This window comes from Aquarana catesbeiana, linkage group LG01 (genome assembly GCF_042186555.1).
Source record: "Aquarana catesbeiana isolate 2022-GZ linkage group LG01, ASM4218655v1, whole genome shotgun sequence".
NCBI lineage: Eukaryota > Metazoa > Chordata > Amphibia > Anura > Ranidae > Aquarana > Aquarana catesbeiana.
The window spans coordinates 447,665,395-447,689,348 of record NC_133324.1 but is presented as its reverse complement, the minus strand read 5'-3'; the positions used below and the strand labels follow the sequence as shown (position 1 = coordinate 447,689,348).

Here is a 23,954-nt window from a genome sequence, read left to right as displayed (position 1 = left end):
ATCATTCTATCCGACACTCAGATTTTTACTTCCTATATAGCAATACTTCTCAAGAGAAGGACCTCTTATGGTTCCCTAATCATAAATTGTACAGCATATGTTTAATACACTTTTACAGAAGAAAAAAGGGACTTAAATAGGATTTTCACAAAATATGACTCACTACTCAATAGTTTTCAGAAAACCAGATGCCTGTTTTTCACATTTAACCTGCAGGCCTACCTGAAGGAGAATATGTGATTCATATATTTTTATATAAAAACATTCCATCATTTTGTTAAAGCGTCAAAGCAAAGTGCTATAACATCGATCTAATAGCTCAACTATTTAGAAATAACATTTCACATATTTAATCAGTGGCGGCCGGTGGTATTGGGGGGGGGGGGCGGCAAACAGTGCACAGCCAGCCACTCCCCCATTCGAGTCACCCGCACCTACCCCCCTGGTCAGTCGATCACTCGGCCAAAACACTTACCCCAGATATCCCGTCAGGCGATGGACAGGCGGCTGGCTAGCTTCCCCTGCGTCTCCACTCCTCACGTCCCATTCTCCTCCCCCAGGCGGCCAACGTAGCTTCTCATTTTAACCATTCGGGAAACGAATTGGCCGGGAGGAGAATCAGTGTTATAATAGTGAATATTCATTCGCTACTGTCACACAACTGGGTGGACTCGGAGCACAGTGCTTTGCCTCCCAAGCCCATCCTATTTTGAAGCCTATTAGAGCCTCTGGCTCTAATCATGTACGTCTAAAAAAACACATTGGAATCCATGCATCTGGCGCCGGGTGCATGGATAGGGGGCGCGGTGCCGCGCGCCCCTTATGGATAGGCCACCACTGTATTTAATTACTGTTTATAGAAGCCATATTGCTTGTTACAGGTAGTCTTTGCATATTGTCTTTTTCAGTTTTGAATAAACATATCTAGAATCAAAACTTGTTTTAGCTTTGGATAGAGTAGGGAGGGGATAAAAAAAACTTACAAAACTTTATAGCTGTCTTTGCCCTCACTTGGGAGATTGATCTTCATTAATAGTCCTGGTTACCATTGTTGGTGAAACAGAAAGTAAGGGGAGTTCCAAAATGTGACATTTTCACCAGAAGAGAAAGCGAGGGGACACAGGTTCACCTGACAACTGTCTTCACTCATTTTGGAAGGATTGTATCTTACTGGAATTAAATGGGACACAGAAAGAAAAAAGGATTATGATGAACACCACACTATTTTTTTATTCCAGAAACAGTGTATTAGTCATATATGCCAAATAAACCTTTTCTAGACTATAAAACAAAGTTGCACTCTCCTTCCCATAATCATTTAACAAAACACTATGACTCTTGTATACTTAAAAGCTGCCTACCACCAGACATTTAATATTCAACTGGCACATCAAACCCAAAAACAGGAATCCAGTCCTCCACTCCTTCATCTAATGATTAAGAGAAAAAGGTGAAAGGGGTTTAAACCATTCCTTACTCCAGTGGTCAGCAACCTTTTTCCACTTACGGGCTGGATTCAATGCATGTGAATGCATGGAGGGCTGCATTCACCTGCTAATAAACGAAGATAACATTACACAGCCCCTGCACCTCTGGCCCCCTTAACATTACATAGCCCTGCATCTCTGGCCCCTTTACATTACACAGACCCCTGCACCTCTGGACCTCTTTATATTACACAGCCCCTGCACCTCTGGCCTCTGGCCCCCTTTACATTACACAGCCCGGCATCTCTGGACCCTTTTACATTACACAGACCCGCACCTCTGGACCCCTTTACATTACACAGCCCCCCTGCATATTACACAGTGTTCCCTGCACATCACACATCCCACCCTGCATATCACACAGCCCCTTCTGCACATCACACAGCCCACCTTGCATATTACACAGCCCCCCTTGCATATTACACAGCCCCCCTGAATATTACACAGCCTCCCCAGCTGTGTAATCCTGGAGGGATGGGGCACGTAAAAAAAAAATCTCATATATTTGATTCTATTTTTACACTGTCCCTTTGAAAAATAATTTTCTGATCACTTTTATTGTTGGCAGAAGGAATGTAAACATCCCTTGTGACAGTAATAGGCAGTGACAGGTACTCTTTATGGAGAGATCTGGGGTCTATAACTGGGACCCCGAATCCCTCCTTTGCACTTAAAAGCATTCAAAACGCCAAGTTTGGCTGCTTGGAATGCTGTCATTTTTAAAAATTTGGTGCCTATAAGTTTTCTGTAAACTGGTTACTAAATCCGAGACCCGATCAAAGCCGATTCGGGCTTTATTCGGGTCTCCGGCCAACTGGCAGATGTACCGGCTGGACGCTCGGGCCTCCCAGTGGGACGGGAGAGCCCGGGCGAGCCGCGGAAGGTGGTGGTTGGGGGGGACATCTCCTCCCGCTGCTTCCAATAACAGCCGAGTGGCTTCTTAGCTGTATTCATCACGTGCACTGATCAGCCGGACATTTAGCGGTGGCCAGCCAGAGTGCACCCAGCGGGCCATAGGTTGCCAACCCCTGCCTTACTCCATCCAATACTAACGAAAATACTTTTTTTTTTAGATGTATTTTACCAGTTGCGTGGCTATCAATATTTCAAACTGGTGTTTGTCATCGATTGGACAGAAACCACTAAGCAAAATGGTTTGAGAACCACACAGGCAGCTAAGAGAAATACCTAAAAATTAAAGCGGTAATAAGCCCCAAAACTAAAATGAATTATATTGTAGTTTACCGGTTCTTAAATTTGGTGACTGCATTAGTTTCTTTTTTTAGGCTATGTTTCCCTTTATTTTCACCTGGTGATCTGGCCAGTAACACTCTTTCTGCCCCAGGATGTCTCCTCTCTGGATAGAGGAGCAATGGAGATACCCTTGGACAGTAGCATTGTCAATCACAGGAGAGATACACTAGCAAATTTATATGGATGTGACTAACAAATTAAACTCGAACTCCAGCTAACACTTTTTGGCAGTTATGGCAACAGTTTTAAATGGTTTATCTCAAACCTCTAATGCCGTGTACACACGACCGGACTTTTCGACCAGACTGGTCCGACGGAACAAATCTTCTGGACAATTCCACCGTGTGTGGGCTTCATCGGACCTTCAGCAGACCTTTCCTGTCGAAAATCAAATGGACTTTAGATTTGGAACATATTTCAAATCTTTCCGACTGACTCGAGTCCGGTCGAAAAATCAGTTAGTCTGTATGCTAGTCCGCAGACAAAAAAGGACGCAAGGGCAGCTATTGGCTACTGCCTATGAACTTCCTTATTCTAGTCCCTTCGTACGTCGTCACATTTAAACAAGCGGACTTTTGAACGGACTTTAGTCCGTTTGTGTGTGGGCAAGTCTGGTCATTCAAAAGTCCGTCGTAACTCTGTCGAAAGTCCGTCGGAAAGACCGTCGGACCTTTGATGCTGAAAAGTCTGCCCATGTGTACACGGCATTACTGCCACTTTTGCTGGACAACTTGGTCTGTTAAAGCAACTCACCAGGTGAAAATAAAAAAAAAAAAAAACACTAAAAAGAAAAATGCAGCCATCTTAGAATTGGTAAGCAGCAATAAAATACATTTTTTGCTTTTGGGTTTAACGCTTTAAGTAGTTTGTTGCTAACCTCCCTACGATTTATTTCCAGCATATTTTACAGCATTATCTGTCAGGACAGTAACAAACATAACAGTGATTAATCAGTTTTTCTGACTGACATTGCTTTATGGATGATTCATCACTAGTAGAATAATGAGGTACATGAATATATAAAAGCTCAGCCTGGGACTGGACTGGGTAAGTATAGTGATTTTTTTCTTTACAGGGCTAGATAGGTTAGGCATAGAATGTGGCTGAAATTAGATCTAGAGTTAGTTAGCTTTTACCTTTACTTCCACTTTAAAGCGGAGTTCCACCCTAAAGTGGAACTTCCGCTCATTGGATTACATTGGTACATCAGTTACATTCACCATAAAAGTTATTCCATTAACATAATGGAATGATAGGTAATCGAACCTCCAGGTTTAATGGGAAAAATGGATTTAAATAATTAATTACATGCACAATATAAGCCTATAGCCAAATATTTCCAAAAGGTCCTCTGTTCCTTAAAGCGGAGTTTCACGAAAAAATTTTTTTTAGATGTCAGCAGCTGCAAATACTGCAGCTGCTGACTTTTAAAATAAGGACACTCACCTGTCCTGGGGTCCAGCGATGTCGGCACACGAGACCGAACTGTCCCTCGATCCTCGGGTGCTGCCGCAGCCATTCTCAATGAGGGAATCAGGAAGTGAAGCGTTGCGGCTTCACTGCCGGTTCCCTACTGCGCATGCGCGAGTCGCGCTGCGCGTCTACACTGGTCCCCGTTGTGTTGTGGGAACTGTGTATTTCCCACAACACAACGGGGGTGGGTGGGCATTTTGCGGCTAGCTGCAGCTAGCTATTCCCGGAAGTGGGTGCAGATACCTGTATTATACAGGTGTCTGCACCCCCCCCCCCTGAAAGGTGCCAATTGTGACACTGGAGGGGGGGAGGAATCCAATGAGCGGAAGTTCCACTTTAGGGTGGAACTCCGCTTTAAAGTGGAAGTAAAGGTAAAAGCTAACTAACTCTAGACCTAATTTCAGCCACATTCTATGCCTAACCTATCTAGCCCTGTAAAGAAAAAAATCACTATACTTACCCAGTCCAGTCCTAGGCTGAGCTATTAGGGGTAGCTTCAGTGTGTAGAAGAGGCAGCCGGCAACAGAAGCCCCATAGTAAGTCTATGGGTGATATCACTTCCCAGGTATTTCCCAGCCGTTGTCGGCTTCCTCCTGCACACGGACGCCGCTGGAGACCGGAGCAGAGTGGCCTCTGAATAAATTATAATGATTTTTTTCTTTACAGGGCTAGAAAATTTAGGCTTAAAATGTGGCTGAGAGTAGCTTTAGAGTTAGTTAGATTATGTCTTTACTTTCGCTTTATAAATCAATATGTACCTAAAACCTAATTGGTGTCACGGAAACAGATCTGTAGTTGTTGTAGACATTGCATCAACAACCTGTTTTATTCAAAGTCTTAATTTTCTATTATAGCAGTTGTGACAAAACAAAAACAAAAAAATGCAATAAGCAAATCAATTTAGTAGATTAAAAAAGATATGGGTCCTTCACATTTGCCATTTCACACCCTGATACCAAATGTATAAGTTCTACAATCTATTTTTCATGTAAGGGTGCAGGTAAGATCTGGTGAACTGGCTGTCACAGTTTCCCATTATTGTACTGGGAAAGTTATAAAGTTTTATTCTCTTTTTGGTTAGCTCAAGCTGATTTATAGTCATCTCACTCTATCTGCTTTGTAGTTCAGAACAGGCAAGACAACATTACACTGTGTAAGCTATCTGGCTTTTGATTATAGTAACTATTAATGCTTTCTTGGCAATAAGCCCTATTCTTCCAACCTTTAATACTTATTTATTACCTGCTAAGTTAGCTAACTATGATTGCCGCCTAGCAGGCAGACTTAACCATCTGCACGCATTCATAAGATAAAGCTAAGTGATTTTTTTTTTATTAGGTAATTTTACATGCATTACTTTTGCTATACTAGTATAAAAAAAGTGTGTCGACTATGAAAAAGCACTTTTTCTTAAGAATTGTGCTTTCCTAAGCCTTATTTTGTTGCATCTAAGAAACATAAGATAGCTTGTGGCACATACAGTATGCCATGTTTTTTACTGCTGTTAAAACGATGAAGCTTTAAAAGCCAACATACTGCATTTGGATCTGGAAATAGCATCATGTGATATATGCACATTTACTCTTGGATTAGCAACACAGGAGGTGATTTCATTACCGCACTGGATAAACACCTTTGTGCTCATCCACCCATCCTGTTGCTTCTTTTTTTTTTTTTTTTAGAAGACTAAAATAGATCCAGTCATTATTGCTGCATAAAACTGATGGGGTACCAGGTTTCCTGCTGCAATTAGAAAGAGTTTATTTGCAATAGCAAAATTAAAGGCTAATTATGTGTGTGTATATATTTCCCAAATGATCCCCTTGGATGTATGTAAAAATAAAGACTATAAATTGTACAAAGACTGTTGAATTTCATGGGTCGTTTTCTTGCCCTGGAGAGTGAGGTTATTTGACAGTTCTAATTGTATTTTTTTTTTTTTTTTTTTTTAGTTCTGCTTATAATGTAAATGAAAACACACTTGAATTAGGTTATTGTCAATGCTTTTACTAAACGGTATAACTTATACTCCAATAAAAACTAGAAGATCCAGCTGCTGAAACTGGTAGATAGAAGGGGTTATATTTTTTGCATTTACAGTGCCTTGAAAAAGTATTCATAGCCCTTGAAATGTTCCACATTTTGTCATGTTATAACCAAAAACGTAAATGTATTTTATTGGGATTTTATGTGATAGACCAATACAAAGTGGCACATAATTGTGAAGTGGAATGAAAATGATAAATGGTTTTCAATTTTTTTTTACAAATAAATATGTGAAAAGTGTGGCGTGCATTTGTATTCAACCCCCTTTACTGTGATACTCCTAACTAAAATCTAGTGAAACCTTTAGAAGTCACCTAATTAATCAATAGAGTTCACCTGTGTGTAATTTAATCTCAGTATAAATACAGCTGTTCTGTGAAGCCCTCAGAGGTTTGTTAGAGAACCTTGGTGAACAAACAGCATCATGAAGGCCAAGAAATACACCAGACAGATCAGGGATAAAGTTGTGGAGAAGTTTAAAGCAAGGTTAGATGATAAAAAATGATCCCAAGCTTTGAACATCTCACGGAGCATTGTTCAATCCATCATCTGAAAATAGAAAGAGTATGGCACAACTGCAAACCTACCAACCCATGGTAACTCTGGAGGCCCATGCAGAGATTCACAGCACAGGTAGGAGAATATGTCCACAGGACAACTATTAGTCGTGCACTCCACAAATCTGGCCTTTATGGAAGAGTGGCAAGAAGAAAGCCATTGTTGAAAGAAAGCCATAAGAAGTCCCGTTTGCAGTTTGCGAGAAGCCAGGTGGGGTACACAGCAAACATGTGAAGAAGGTGCTCTGGTCAGATGAGACCAAAATGTAACTTTTTGGCCAAAAAGCAAAACGCTATGTGTGGCGGAAAACAAACACTGCGCATCACTCTGAACACACCATCCCCACCGTAAAACATGGTGGGGGCAGCATCATGTTGTGGGGATGCTTTTCTTCAGCAGGGACAGGGAAACTGGTCAGAGTTGATGGGAAGATGGATGGAGCCAAATATGGGCAATCTTAAAATAAAACCTGTTAGAGTTTGCAAAAGACTTGAGACTAGGGCAGAGGTTCACCTACCAGCAGGACAAAGACTCTAAACATACATCCAGAGCTACAATGGAATGGTTTAGATCAAAGCATATTCATGTGTTAGAATGGCCCAGTCAAAGTTGCTGTTCACAGACACTCTCCATCCAATCTGACAGAGCTTGAGTAATGGGCAAAAATGTCACTCTCTAGATGTGCAAAGCTGGTAGAGACATCCCCAAAAAGACTTACAGCTGTAATTTCAGTGAAAGGTGGTTCTACAAAGTATTGACACATGGGGATTGAATACAAATGCACGCCACACTTTTCAGATATTTATTTGTAAAAAATGTTGAAAACCATTTATCATTTTCCTTCCACTTCACAATTATGTGCCACTTTGTGTTGGTCTATCACATAAAATCCCAATAAAATACATTTAAGTTTTTGGTTGTAACATGACAAAATGTGGAAAATTTCATGGGATATGAATACTTTTTCAAGGTACTGTAAGTCTTAGTGGCATATTTATACTGTAGAGTGGTGAATGTAACATTTATCAAACATTCATTGCAGGTGAATCAATGGCTGTGATAAAAAACACACGTACCAGGAAGACTCATTGCTTTATTAGGCCACATTCATACAGTACTTATGAATGGGCCCGACAACAAATTACATGCAAGAATCCCAACAGGAGTTCCTTGCGAGTAGCTGCAGGTGGCAGACCCATTGAAAGCAATGAGAGGCTGCTGTCTCCCACAGCTAATTGCAGCTGTTTGCATGTAATGGTTCATGCAGTGGTGTAATGATCATCTCTGGACTGAACAGCCATGACTAGCTGTGGGAACCGGCAGCCTCTCATTGTTTCAATGGGTGTACCTTGCCTCAGCTAATCGCTAGGAACCACTGCTGGGGTTTTTGCATGTAATCAGTTCGGGCAACATTCATGCTTGCGAATGGGCCCAACACCAATTGCATGCAAAAACCACTAACGGGAGGTCTTGGTTAGTAGCTGCTGGAGGGAGACCCATTGAAAGCAATGGGAGGCTCCTGCAGCTAATCACAGCTGCTCGCATGTGATCGCTCATGCAGTGATGCAGTGATCTTCTCTGGACCGAGCTACTATGATTAGCTGCAGGAGCCAGCAGCCTCCCATTGCTTTCAATGGGTCTGCCTCCCGCAGCTAACTACCAAGAACCCCCTTGGGTTCTTGCACATAATTGGTGTCAGGCCCATTCACAAGTGGGAATGTGGCGTAAATGTACCAAGTTTTCATGGCATTAAAATGCAGTAAATAATATACAGAGGGTCTTATTTTAACCTTTCTTTCTTATAGAGCTCTCGAACAGCTCGTTCCGAAGAAGATCGTGACACATTATGGGACGCTTGGGGATCATGGAGTGAATGTTCAAGGACATGTGGTGGTGGAGCTTCATATTCTTTAAGACGATGCCTTAGTAGCAAGTAAGTTGTGAACTTTGTTAAATACTAGTTATTCCTAAATTGGTTTTACAATCAAAGCTGAAATCCAGGCAAATATAAAAGACATAAAATAATGCAGCTCTGGGTGCATTAATACATCTTTAGATGTATTTTTTTTTAAATGTGAGCAGTTAGTACTTGAATTTGATTTGGTATCAGCCTCTGACAGTCCCTGTAAAGCAGAACTCAGAGTGTAGGAGGGAGAAGCAATACACAAGCCAAGTCAACTGTGCTGCAGTACAAGAAACATGCTGGTAGGAGGGGAGAACAGAGTGATGTGAGATAAGTTCATTAGTCTGCTGCAGTTCCTTTGACAGTACAGTCACAAGTTGGGGGTTGGGAGGAGACTTGTTATGCCGCGTGCACACGAGCAGATTTCCCATCGGAAAAAGATATGGCGGCTTTTCCAATGGGATTCCACTCAAGTTTGCCTTGCATACACACGGTCACGCAAAAGTTCGCTGAACTTACGAGCGTCAAGAGCGCGGTGAAGTTCAATGCTTCCGAGTATGCGTCGAATTGTTTCCGAGCATGCGTAGGAATTTTGCTCGTCGAAATTGCCACAGACGATCGCATTTTCGGATAGAAGCTTTTTCCTCAGTCTTTTGCTGGCTGGAATTCAGCCAGCAAAAGTCCGATGGAGCATACATACGGTTGCATTTTCCGCCGAAAAGCTCTCTTCGGTCTTTTGCGGGCCGAAATTCCGATCATGTGTACGCGGCATAAGTTTTGCTGAACTGCGGCAGAATAAAGTCTGAGCTCTTGCCTTGACGGACAGGGCTGACCTATGTGCCATAGCTTTGTGAATGTGTGAATCTCAGGACTGAATAGACAAAAATTACAAATTCTTTAGCAGGTAAAACAGCTCGCTCATATGTATTGCATCGGTGTATGTAGCTGTTTGCCAATTGAAACCAAGTAGAAAAATGTGTAAATCCTTGGTGAAAGTTTTGTGAATTATACATGGTAACATTTACAGTATAAATAAACCCAGAAATTAAAAAAAACAAAATTACCCTATGCAAATTTTAGCAGTTCAGTGCAAAAGAGTTTCTGTCACAAGCTAAATTTTGCCAACGGTAAAATATGTAACTATGCAGCAAAATTATTATAGCTCAAATCACTCAACTCATCCCGAATTACAGGTTGGGCTCTCATCCAGCCTAACTGTTGTTTATTTGGAAAAGAGGGTCACTTTTTTTTCGATGTACATTTACACCTCCATATCTAACATTTTGTTAAACCCAAGTCCTCTTTGCAAACAGTAGCACTGTGCACACCTTCCTGGAAATATTAGTACTGGGCATGCAAAGTATGAAGAGTGTTCAGTGCATACATTTGATTGGTTTAAGCATGCGGCTGCAAATTCATATCAAAACCTGCTTCTGTCTGTAAAAATAAAGGTAAAATAAAACAAAAAAAAAAAACGATTTTGTTCCTTTTAAATATATAAAGCAAAACATATTCCCAGAGGGCTTCTTCCCCAAACAAATTTTGTCAGGTTTTTATTGTCGTCTGTGTCTCTGTTGGGGAGATTCACCCTCTCTATTTGTCCTATCTACTATTATCACTGAAAGTGAAAGCTAAAAGAAAAATTCAAATTTTGGGTTGTCCTCAGAAAGGTAACAGAGGGGAAATCTTCCAATGGGGACACTAGTTTTGTAGACCCTGGTGACAACCAGGAATTTCCTCTCACTTCCTCTTTTGGCAGTGGGTTAGGAAGTGAAGAGAGCTCTCCCCAAAGGGACACAGATGGCAAAAATTAACAACTTGACCACTGGAAGGTTTTATCCCCTTCATAACCAGGTCTTTTTTTTCTATTTAACACTGTGCTACTTTGACTGGTAATTGTGCAGTCATGCAACTCTGTACCCAAATGACATTTATATTATTATTTTCACAAAAATATAGCTTTCTTTTGGTGGTATTTGAACACCACTGGGTTTTTATTTTTTTATTATATACACAAAAAAAGACCTAACATTTAAAAAAACAAAAAAAACAATATTTTTCTACTTTCTTTTACATATCCAATAAAAAAAAGTTTTAAAAAATGTAATTTCTTCATACATTTAGGCCAAAATGTATTCTGCTGCATGTATTTGATAAAAAAATCCCAATAAGTTTGTATTGATTGGTTTGGTTTAGTGCCTACAAACTATGGTATGTATACTGGACTTTTTATTTATTTATTTATTTTATACTAGTAATGGCGGTGATCAGCGACTTATAGTGGGACTGATATGCCCTGTACACACGGTCTGATTTTCCGATGGAAAATGTGTGATAGGATCTTGTTGTCGGAAATTCTGACCGTGTGTAGGCTCCATCACACATTTTCCATCGGATTTTCCGACACACAAAGTTTGAGAGCAGGATATAAAATTTTTCGACAACAAAATCCGTTGTCGGAAATTCCGATCGTGTGTACACAAATCCGACGGACAAAGTGCCACGCATGCTCAGAATAAATAAAGAGATAAAAGCTATTGGCCACTGCCCCGTTTATAGTCCCTATGTACGTGTTTTACGTCACCGCGTTTAGAACGATCGAATTTTCCAACAACTTTGTGTGACCGTGTATGCAAGACAAGTTTGGGCCAACATCCGTCGGAAAAAATCCTAGGATTTCGTTGTCGGAATGTCCGAACAAAGTCCGACCGTGTGTACGGGGCATGATAGTGTGGCGGACAATCTGGCACTAACTGTTAGTGGCTGGGAGGTACACCAACTGACTAACTGACATGACCAGTGACACTAATACAGTGATTAGAGCTAATACTATACACTGCCACTGTACTAATGACATTGGCTGGGAAGAGGTTAACATCTCAGGATAATCAAGGGGTTAAGTGTGTGCCTAACAAGCATTAATGTGTGTGTAATATGGGCTGCTTTTTACCAAGTATCGTTCCCCCCTGTACAGAGCCCTGTGGACTCTGGGCTGTGATTGGACACAGGCGATCAGTAAGTCTCGGCAATGAATCATTGGCTTAAACCTGTTGTCAAAATCCCGCTGTGTCCAAGCACAGCGTGAGTCAGCCGGGGGGGGCTCAAGCACACTGACCCGGGAAGAGAGTGCCGACTTACAGGTACGTGATTGTCCCTGTATGAGCCTAATTAGCAAGTGGTTAAACTAACGGGTAAAACCATCCCTTACTCTATACAAAGGAAAAAAAAAGTTTTGTCTTTAGTTTGAATTTAAAGAAGAACTCAAACTTTTCCTCCCCAAAACAGGATTGTGCATGTAAATGAGTCACAACTCCACTGTCAGTATGTGTGTAACCTACCACCTTTTGGTGTATACAGCAGGTATCTGTGTCTGTGATGTCACTCCTTCTCCTGGCTGAATTTCTAAGTGATCTGACTTCCTGTTTCCTTCCTTTTCCAGTCCTGATACTACATGTTCCATGACCCTTTGAGCCTCTGTAGCTCCTCCTGTGTCATTCCTGTCTTGCAGCATGCCAAAGAATAATGGCTTACTCCAAGACTACAGAGGAAAGGCTATGGGAGGTTATTATGAAGGTGGGACTTTCCCTGTTCACACTGGTCGGCATGTATAACTGGGCAGGATTGAATTCTAATTGTGATCCATTCAATCCTGCCCAGCAGCAGCACAACTAGTTTTCAGAACAGGCTGTGTAGGAAGGTGTTTCCTTCTTGAATAATGCTGTGATCTGTGAGACGAAACTTGGAAGGTTTGGACTATTTCTGTAGGTGCGACTGGGCGAGATTGAATGCTAATTAGGATGTATTCAATCCCACCCACCATCAGAGCTGTGAAGGAAGTTACATCATTTGCAGAGTCTGAAAGCCTACAAACGAGAGTGTTACAGACTTTAACTTCTGCAGGAAGTGGCTGTGGAAGGGACAGAGTCTATCAGCAGGATATACAGTGTTACATGATACAAAGCCACAACTAAACCCAGAATATCAAGGGATCTGCAGACAGCAGAGCAGCATGGTGCAGAGGTATAATCTATGCTGGTCTATGCTGGGATTTCTGTACTAGTGAAAAGAAAGTTGGAACTTAGCTTTAAGTTAGACCTCATACAGGCAATTAGGCACATACACTGAATTCCAGCAACAAGAATAAAGAGATGCTTGCGGTTGGCATCACAGGTGTATGCAAATGCCACTGAGTGGTGGCTGCTCAGCCTGTATAAATTCATGACAGCCTGAGAGGAGTTCACATGTGTCCACACATACAGCAGTTACTGTTGGTTAGGGGTGGATATCTTTCTGCATCCAGCGTTGATGATCCCTCCCTAGCTGCAGGTACCCTTTGCATGTGCATTTACCCATGGACAGCCTCGCCTGCAGTGAACTTGTTATTCTTTTACACGGGCAGAGCGACTTAAGCTGAATATAAACACAGGTGATTTCAGCTGAAAGAATCTGCTGATTTGCAGTTTGTAGACCTGCCATAATCGGCAGTATGAATGAGCCCTTACTGTTTACTCCAGTACAGAAGAATAAAGGTAAGTCAGCTGTATTGTACATTACTAAGGCCTGGTTTACTTGTGCGATTGTGTTTTCTGCCCCCTCAGAAAAGTGATGTGTAGTGGATCCCTTTTTGGAGGCCTTTGACAAGTGGATCAGAGCCTCCTCACCACCTGTGTTAACCATTAAAAGCCTGCAGCACTGCACCACGACAGCGAATATTACAGTTGCAGCACAGTTGTGTAATGGCCCCATACACATAAATGGCTCACACTTGGTGGCAGTACTGCCTGCCAAACGCAACCTGTTATATAAATTTTTCTGTGCTACACCACAACCATGGCAGCATGTAGTAAATTGACCGCTGGCAATGTTAAAGAAGATTTCCAGGTATGCATATTTTCTACATAATTACATTGTTCCAGCTTGGACCATTGTAACTATGTATATGCCATTCTTGGCTAAGGCCCCTGGAAGCTGGAAATAACTATAATAGGCAATGCTGCTCCAGTGATCTCCACTGACTTCTAGGTCCTGTGCTGAGTGGCTGGCCTGCTGCATTCTGAACACAGGAAGTTGGCTGCTTGTCAGGGGGGGCAATCAGAGAATGCTTTGCATGCCATGAATGAATGCAAAGCGCTCTCTGATTGGACAAGGTGGAGAAAGGGAGTAGTGACATCACGCTCCACCTCAATAGCCCTGGATAACAGTAAAAATCCAAGAAATGAATTAATTATTGATAAATCAGTAGTAAAGTGACAAAAAGTATTGTTTAAACCAAACACAATCCTAATGTAAAAACGTTCAGAATTGAAAATATCCGTTAGTAGGAAACAAATCGTGCTCAAAGTCCATAAACCAAGTGTAGGTAATAATATATTGAGTGAAGAAAATGAATGAGTCATCCACCACAACCAAAGTGAAGCACCACACAAAATGCACGCTTACCCTAAGGCATGCTATAAGAGCCTGCAGCCTATTACCCGGCTAGGGCCCACAGCCTATAGGAGCGTGCTGCCTGCCGCCCATAAGAGCCCGCCGCCTGTAGGAGCCCGCAGCCCGCCCGCAGCCCGCCCGCTGTCCGCCGCCTGTAGGAGCCTGCAACTCGACTGCTGCCCACCACCCATAGGAGCCCGGATACCCGCCCGCCCACAACCTGGATGGGCAAAAAATACCACCAAAAGAAATCTCTATTTGTGTGAAAAAATTATATGAATTTCATTTGGGTACAGTGTTGCCGCGTAATTGCCAGTTAAAGTAGTGCTGACTACATCCCTACGATCCTGCTGTGGCAAAGGTTTCTCCTATCTTGGCATAAAGGCCCTAGCCAGGTAATAGGCTGCTTCACTTTGGTTGCGGTGGATGACTCATTCATTTTCTTCACTCAATATATTATTACCTACACTTGGTTTATGGACTTTGAGCACGATTTGTTTCCTACTAAAGGACTTTTTCAGTTCTGGTCATTTTTACATTAGGATTGTGTTTGGTTTAAACAATACTTTTTGTCACTTTACTACTGATTTATCAATAATTAATTCATTTATGTTTGTTTAGTTTAGCGCTGCTATATTTTTTCTATTACATTTCTGTGCTTGTATCTCACTCTAGCAGCTGTATTCTTGCTTAGACATTATTTAATGAAGCTGTATGTAAGAAAAGCTTAAATTAGACATCAATGGACTGTGTGCCCAACCCAGTAAAATCTTGTCACTTAGCTTGAGGCCCGTGTCTCCCTTCCACAAATCTGCGTCTGCATCAGATCAGTATAATAAAATGTGTGAAACATTTTTTAATGTTCCCAGTTTTCTGCAGTTTTTACACATAGAGACATTTGTTTTTTTTTTCTCTTTCTATACTTATGTTTTGGATATTCTTTTCCATGGACTGAAAAGGTTTTGCAATTGCCATGAAAGATTATTTGGCAATGTTATTTCTCTGTTGAAACACAGATACCATGTACCTCCTTCACAATGCTGGCATTTGTATATAAAAGCATGAAAATGATATTAATTCTACACATCACTGATTCTGAGATGTAAAACTCATGGTTTCACAGAAAAAAATGCATATATATCGGTCTTAACTCATTTGTCCTTTCTTGAACTTGGTTACAACAGTTTATTTTCTCCTGCACTGTTTTAGATACCATATGTTGAAACTGTCTGCACAATTCTGAACATTTTTGCTGTGGGTTACCTGCAGGTTTGACAGCTTTCCCCTTTACGTACAGACATCTACTTTGTAAAAATCTGTATTTAATAAAGATCACTTAGTGCCTTACCTGCATTTAATCAGCCACACAACCTGTCAGTAGTTAAATTGATAATAAATTCTAAGGCTCTAAACTCCACCCCCCTACCCCCAAAGCACTTTGACTCCAATGGGGACTGCGGGCAGGAGGCTTATCAGAATCTGGAAGCCCCCTTTAACAAGGGGATTCCCAGATCCTACACCCTGCTCATGTGAATGAGTATGGGGTACATTGTACTCCTACTCATTCACCAAAAAAGTGTCAAAAAGAAATAAAAACACAGAGATTTTGACAATTTCTTTATTAAAAAAAACAAAAGAATGTCCCCCGGTATAGATCCATCGTCAATCACGATGCCCGCCGCCACCACCGTCCCGAAAAAAGAAGAAAAAAAAAGCTCAGCTCGTGCTGAAGGCTCCCGCCATCTGCCTGCTCCTCTTAAAAAGCTTAGAGGCGGGGCCACCTGTGATTTTACCTGGTGGCACCACCCCCTTTGTGACATTATCAACAGGTGCATGCTGGGTCAGTGATGTCACAAGGGGGCGGTGCCACTAGGTGACAGGGTTGCGGGGAAGAGGTCCTTGTCCCCATCAACACTCCCCCACTCCAAAGCTCCCCACCCTCATGTTAAGGGCATGTAACCTTTTATGGATCAGGAGGGGGGGCACTCGCTCACCCCCCCTTTCCTGTGTGGGGCTTAAGAGTTTTACATTTTGGAGTGGGGTTCCCCTTAAAATCTGTACTGGACCCGAAAGGGCCTGGTATGGATTGGGGGGGACCCTCACGCTGTTTTTTTCACAATTTATTATTGCCGGCAATGTTTTTTTTACATTCCGCTGTTAGCAGGGAACCCTGCTGACAGCTAATGAGTCATCCATTGTTAAGGACCCGGCGGCCGGCTTCCCGACCTGCTCCATAACAACCAGCTAGTGTCAAAGATGCCGGTGGTTGCCGGCTCCAAAAATTTGCATTTGAACTGCATCTAAATGGCAGCTGAACTGCTGAACAGCTATTTTTGGAAATTTGCTGTGAAAATTGAGGGGAAATTCGTACCGGACATGTGTGAACCCAGCCTTGCATAAGTACCTGCATATATGAAGCAATCTCATCTCCACAGCCTCCCAAGTGCACAGTTCATATGGTATTTTTCAGCCTCCAGCAGGCAGGGGGCAGGGAGCTGAGTGTGATCTGATACCTGAGTGGATGGAATGGACCCCCCATTTCCACAGTCTCAAAAGGAAGCATGCACATCTAAGGCTGTCAATCACTTGCTCTGTGCTGTGGGGGGGAAGGGGGCATCTCCAAAAACTGTCAGAAGTGATTCTGATTCCGATTGAGGACACTATTTTTAGAATATGCTTTGGCAATGTACAAAAAAGCAGGGCGGGGCTGTATCTGGGGTTGTACATACCTGCAGGTTGTACACGTATATGCATGTTACTGTGTGTAAATGCTTGTTAACTTGTGTTTCAGCATATACACATCCACACTTAAAGTCATCAGAAGAATTGTATGCGTCTAATTGTGTCTAGCCACCAGTACTCTAGGTGCGTATTTTACGCTGGATCTTCTGCTAGCTCTGCCATCAAGAACCTGCATATGCTTTTGTGAATGAGCCATTGGAAATCATCTCTAGAGGATATGACTACAGAAAACTGAAATCTTAATTGTTTAATTAATAAGTCCAGATTTTATCATATCGGTCAGCACTGATCAATTTCAAATCTGTCTACATGTAATGCAAAAAGTAGAGGAAGCATGAAAATTACACAGCAATCTTTAAGGATACTTTTCCGTTTAGCGTTCTGTGTGCTTATTCTGCACAGGGTTACACAAAACACTGGATCAATTTTCTGACTTTTGGCACAGTTGCTGTATTTACTGGATAGTATTAGTAGCTCGCTGAATGCTTTCATTTGTTGCTTGAAATTGCTGTCTGAAGCAGATGTTAAGATTATCAAATACTAATCTGTATGCATTATAGATGATGTTTGCTGTCATTTTCTTGGTGGCCACATTTTATCTTCTTCTCTCTTACTTGGAACCATGGTTGCAGCTGAGTGGGTGGGAAGTAGCAGCACCCAAATGTCATTTCATAAGGGAACAGGACTTTAAAGTGTTAATAAACCCAGGACCCTGCATTCACTATATCTGTTCTTCCACAGTACACAGAACATGGAAATGAAATTATTTTAGTAAATATAAACATACCTAATACCTTTTCTAATTGCATTATATAGCAGTCTTGTGACTTCTATCAGTGTCTGGTTAAAGCTTGTAGGAAGAGTTCTCATTCTACTCTGATTGTCCTTTGAGGCTGCATGACCCCTGAACCTCTGTCTGGACAGTACTCATTGGCCCTGGGCTGATCACATGCACCCTCCCAAGGAAAGAAAAACGTCTCTAGCAATACACACCAAAATGAGCATGTGCAGAGTGACTCCAAAGGCTCTGTCTTATCAGGAGATGGATTGGGGACAGTAAAAGAAGGGGAGGATCAGACAAGACAGGATTAAACAGCCTTTTTACACAATGTGCAGAATTAACCCCTTAGGTTCCACAGTGAGTATAACAATCATGCTTTACTGCATGTACAGATTGTTTTTACTGTTGTGGGTTTAGTAACACTTTAAATCAGATTACCCTGATAAGGAGAGGCTTAGGGCCAATCCTACTACCACTTGCAGGCAGTGGTATGCATGGGTGGTGCTAGCCACTGAGAATGTGGGGAAAGATGCTGTTTGTCTACACAACTTTGTAGTTTGATAGGTATGGACAAGGAGAATATCAAAGAAAAGAGATAAAACCGAGCAGACCTCTGGTGTTGTTAGGTACCTGCCAGATGAGCCTAACGTGCATTGAGAAGGCTTTCACGTACAACCCTGGCTCAAGGGTCACCAGTGTTGCAACAGTGGCCGCAAGAGCTTGGCGGGGTATGGGTGCCTGTTTTGTCTTTGGTTTTAAACAAACAGGTGGGGTTCTTGCGAGCCACAAGTGGACCAATGCCTCTAAGGAGTAAAACAACTATATTTAAAGCAGCAAACACTTCACCACGTTTCATTCCGTGTATTTGAATATAAATAAAATCAATTGTGCTCGCGCTAAAAATGTGAATTGAAAAAAAATGAATATATATAAACTGAGTATAAAATATAAACTAATTGTGCAAAAATGTTAAACCATAATTAGTATGCTAATAAAAACATACATGTAAAAATATATATATATATATATATATATATATATATATATATATATATATATATATATATATATATATATATATATATATATATATATATATATATAAAGTGCATCCACATAAAAGTGCAATCCTTATATAAAATGCTGAAAGTGCATCATGCATGAATATAGACCTAATTAATAAGTGCAAATCCTGTGACAATCAAGTGTCCAAACAAAATACGATCAGTAGATTCAAACTTAAACAAAGAAGTGCAAGAAAACAGTGTCCATGAATGAAGTGTTCATCAAGCTTCTCCTGAAAAGTGTCCAAATCACAACAAGCTGGATGTGCTCTCCTGTGATCCCCCACTTGTGCTTGCGCTCACCTCTATTCGTGTGACACAGTAGTTAAACAGTGTCAAAACACGCATTGGGGCCACTCCTGGGCTCACTCAGGATGCAATGATGTATGTCCAATCCTCACAGGTAAAACATAATTCATAAAAGAGAAAAAGAAAGCTCCATGGTGTAATATAGTAAGGGATTTATTTAAAGTAAAAGAAGTTCCTCCAGGAGGGTACTCACAGTATGCAGGTGCTACAGTGCACCAAACTATACAGGTGTATTTCGTTTAGCAGCGGCTCGTATGGCGTGCGGTGTGGTGTATATTCCTCTCCTTCCCTGCTGACAGCTCCGTCCTACCCCTCCCCGACGTGTATTCGGCACAGGGATCACATGCCTTCCTCTGGGGGATATTGTCTTTGGTTTTGTCAGTTCAGCTGGTGCAGCAGGAAACAGGAAGCAGACTGGTAGGTGCAGGGCTGAGGAGACACTGAATACATAGTCAGACAAGTCGGGTTTGGTAACAGACGATCAGATGTGGGTATAGACGACAGGCAGAGAATGGTCAGGATACAGGCAAAGTTCGGCAACAGGATATCAAGTAGTGTATAGATAAGTATGGTTACAAGGCAAGCCGGGGTCAGGATAACAGAGAACAATTGTATTCAAACAAGCCGGGTCAAACACAGGTAACAAATCAGATCTCAGGAACAGGAAGTCACAGGAACAGGTATGAGCTGCAGATCAGACAGCAAGGACACAATGCTGCTGAGGTGTTTAAATAAGTTCCAATCACTAAAATCAGTCTGCACTATTGTTAACCTTTTAAGTGGCAGATCCATGACAAGTGTAGTAAAACGATCAAAGAGCTTTGTGAGAGAGCACATACAGTCCACGAGAAAGAGCCCACTCAATACACAACATAGCGACAAGGAAAGGATAGATGAGCAGCCACAGGGTCCTGATCACTGTGTGGCCAGCTGACAGGTAAAGGGCTGGGCTGGATACCAGAAATCTCTGCTCCCGCTCGGCTTGCTCAATCCCAAGGACAGCACCCAGTGGATGGTGGTCTCCTGTAAGAGTGGGGTTGCGGGACGCATTTTGAGGACTCCTCCTCTTCTCCAGCTAAGAAGGAATGGGTGCCAACACTATGGTAAATTGCAAACCATCTTACTGTATTGCCACCGTATTACAAAATGTGCCCTTGGAGCAAAACATAGAATACAGATACAGAAACCCATGGAGGTTATCAGTGTTAATATTTTATATTTGCTTGCCATCCAGACATATGCTTTAGTAGAAGGCTAACACATTTTTAGTGCTGGCATACAGGTGCTTGGTGGATAGTGTGAGCCTGTTGCATCTTACATGAATTATTGTTCAGTACTAAGACAGAACAGAGCAGCACATCAAATGACAAGAGGCTTTTCTTAAGTTGAAGGTGAGGTTCCACTTCTTCAGGCTAGCAGGAAACCACTGGGGAACAATTTGTCCCCTCTTATGGGCTCCAGGCAGCCTATTGGATGTGGAAATCAAGCAAGATTTGGGAGGTCATGTTGATGCAAAAACACTTAACAAAGCAGTTTTTGGGTCATTTGGTGTGCCCACAATGTGGGAATAGATCAGAGACCCACTTGTTAAGGAGAGATTAGGAGCAGTGTTAGGGAGATGTACTTGCTGAGGATGGAAGACTAGTTTCCCCCTTACAGGGTATCTCTTCAGCAATCTTCCTGAATCTCCCACCATCAGCTGGATAAACTGCAAGGACTTTGGGGATCTCAGGGTGACCCAATAATCTGGATACCTCCAGATGCTCCGCAGGCATTCAGTACTCTGTTAGCTCATATTATATTGCTATTGTAAAAGTGCCTTGTTGACAGACATTACCTGTGTGCTTGAAGAAATATGTAACCCAAAACTTATGTGGTGTTATGTCTGTAAACTACCTTGTTTCTGTGATTATTCAAATTCTATAATATAAAGTAGGGTATAAAGAGTATTTCCACTTTTGCACTCAAATTTGGGAAAAGCCTACTATATGTTTATGTGTTCCCATTCACACAGCATAACTATATATATTTTTTTTCTTACCTTTTGATATTTCTCAGGAGGAGGCCTCATAGCTAGCTTCAAGGATTTCTGAACAATGTCGGAGTAAGTCTGAGCTCTCATTAACATACAAATGAAGAAGTCCAACTTTTAGATCTTTAACCCTTTGTTACAATGAATAATGTTCAAATCTAGTTTACAAGTGATAATTAAGATCTGCCTGCACAGTACAGAAATGGTTAAGCCAGCCATAGATGGTTTGAATCTCGACTGGATCACCAGGGGCAGGCTAATTGTACCAAAGTCGATTCATCATTCGACTCGGGTACAGCAAGCATGTCAGATTTTTGGCATGTGATTATCGCCAGTGGCTGTAGCTGCTAGCAATAATCACTGTGTTCTCCCGGCAGGGACAGCTCCCTACGCCCCCTTGCCCCATGGTTGCAGGAAAGAAAGTTGCATAATCTATGGCCTGCCTTTATTATGGCAATCACATCTTCCCAGCCCCCTCATAAACAAAGAGAACGAGTAGGGCTTTACAGTGCTGGAATTTTCATAACAGAAAATTCATAGAAGGTCACGTATAACAAAAATACAGAAGGTGATATCCCAAAATGACTGGAAAAGTGGAAAATATCAGCGTGCGTTTAGTTATCTAATTTTTTGGGTTAGCTATTTAAGCTCTGTCCTCAAAGTCATGCCTGGATGTATAAGGACAATCGTAATTATTACTAATTTTGGCCACAAGCAAACCCATTTTACTTATCCTAGTTTGTGAGATATGACTGAATTCATCTGTTATGGTTTTGTTTTAATGGTCTTGCAAGTTCTTTCTTTAGTCAGGAAGGCAAACATGGCTGAGAGTTAGCCGACTGGTTTTGTTTTAAAAATTATGTTAAAACAGGCTGGTCTGTATTGGTAAGTAGACTCACATCCCCGGGTACCAGGCAGCTGAGGTCCCTCTTCAAGATTCCTGTAGATTATTGGGTGATGTCTTTCCCTCAAGACACAGTGTGTTATACCAAGATATCTAGCAATGTATCTAGTTTTTATTGTATAGGGCATTATAAAGTGTTTGTCCCTAGAGATAGTGGAGTCATTATGAGTAAATTCTTCACTCTCCCTATTCCCATGCCAGATGCTATCACCAATACTGTTACATGGTGGGTACCAAAGTATGATGGATCCTACATAGCTTTGGGCTCAAACAGCACCTACAGTTTGGATGACTGTCAGAGAACAGACAAGGGTCTCATTTGTACACATAGGTCCCTAGTATTTGAATCTTGTTTACTGTCTAGACCAGATGCTAATATGTGTACCTGGACTTTGTATCTCCAGGGATACAATGCCTTTAAGGAGGTAGGCCCACAACAGGTGTGTCTGGCAACAGAAATAGAAACAGAAACAGAAATAGAAACATAACTAAAGTAGATGATCATTTACCTTTCTCAGGTTGTATACATAATGTTTCACTTTTGTATTGGCATGATCAAGTTTATGTATTAGAAAGAGGAACAGAAAACCTCCAAAGTATCTACTGGAGACCAGATGCACCCCTAATAGGTGATTTTTCACCACCTATAGGTCCCATCATAGATGTACTCAAACAACAAAAGAAAAATGTACAGCATAGAAACACCATTAACCCTGTAAATAAAACAGGTTGGGTTACTGCTACTTAGCTCACTAAATACAATTGCACAGGTAGGCTGTCTTGACTGATTTTCATCCCAGTCTAGCCATGGGGTTCTTGTTAACCACTTCCGGACCGCCGCACGCTGATATATATGTCCTAACTTTGACGGGGGATATCATTGTTATGGCAGGAGCTAGTTGCCACAACCCCGGTATCCTCGTGTTTGTCCGGCAGTCCGGTTTCTCTTAAGAGTGGTCTCTCCGGTGCTCTCCACCGCTTACCGGATCTGTCGGCAGCGGTGGAGGCAATCGGACCTTCACCCTGGCTGGGCATGGAGACCAGTAAGGGGAAGATGGCCCCCACCCGTCTCCATAACAATGCAGGGAGGAAGCAACATCAAAACGTCGCTTCCGCCCACAGCTCTTAAAGGGCCATTTTTTAAAATTATTTTATTTATTTATTTTATTTTTTCATTATTATTTTTTTTTTTTATTGCATTTAAGTGTAAATATGAGATCTGAGGTTTTTTGACCCCAGATCTCATATTAAAGAGGTCCTGTCATGCTTTTTTTCTATTATAAGAAATGTTTACAATGTTTATAATAGGAATAAAAGTGACACAATTTTTTTTTTTAAAAAGTGTAAAAATAAAAGGTAAAATAATTAAGAACAAAACATTTTTTTAAACACGCCCCGTAGTGCCGAGCGCGCGTGCAGAAGCGAATGCATACTTGAGTAACGCCCGCATATAAAAACGGTGTTCAAACCACACATGTGGCTAAGAACCTGCTGTCAGGTGTTTAAGAGGCATTTCTTAGTCTTTCTGCTGAACGGCAGTTTTTAATGGGGCTAATGCATAGCAACCGTAACCGTAAACCAAACACTTAGTCGCATCCCTATTGACTTGAATGGCCAAGTCTGAGAGACGCCTGTCAAAATGGCATGTCATGTTAAATTTGCCATAGCTGATAACACAAAGCATTGCAGCCATAGCACAGGAACAGTCTCCTGTGCATAAGGGGCACAGGGGCACCGCCCCCCTAATCTCTATGTGCCGGCCCCTAATCTCTTTGCGGGGCGCTGGACGCATGGATTTCTATGAGCTTTTTTTTTTCTTTTGAAGCACATGATTAGAGCCCGTGGCTCTAATTGGCTTAAAAAAGGTTGGGCTTGGAGCGCAGAGCAATGCGCTCTGAGCCTACAAACTTGTGACATTAGCGAATCAACATTCGCTATTGTCTCCCTGCTTCCACTCCCAGCCAATCAGGACAA

At 41.8% G+C, this 23,954-nt stretch overlaps 1 protein-coding gene across 2 annotated transcripts in view; it reads left to right on the top strand.

Annotated features, from left to right (window-relative positions):
- Window positions 1–23,954, top strand: part of ADAMTSL1 (ADAMTS like 1) — a 527,411-nt gene that overhangs the window by 74,568 nt on the left and 428,889 nt on the right. For both annotated transcript variants that reach the window (XM_073636588.1, XM_073636596.1), the window contains exon 2: window positions 8,624–8,751. In XM_073636588.1, the coding sequence (XP_073492689.1) occupies window positions 8,624–8,751 (128 nt within the window). The remainder of the gene's footprint in view (window positions 1–8,623; window positions 8,752–23,954) is intronic.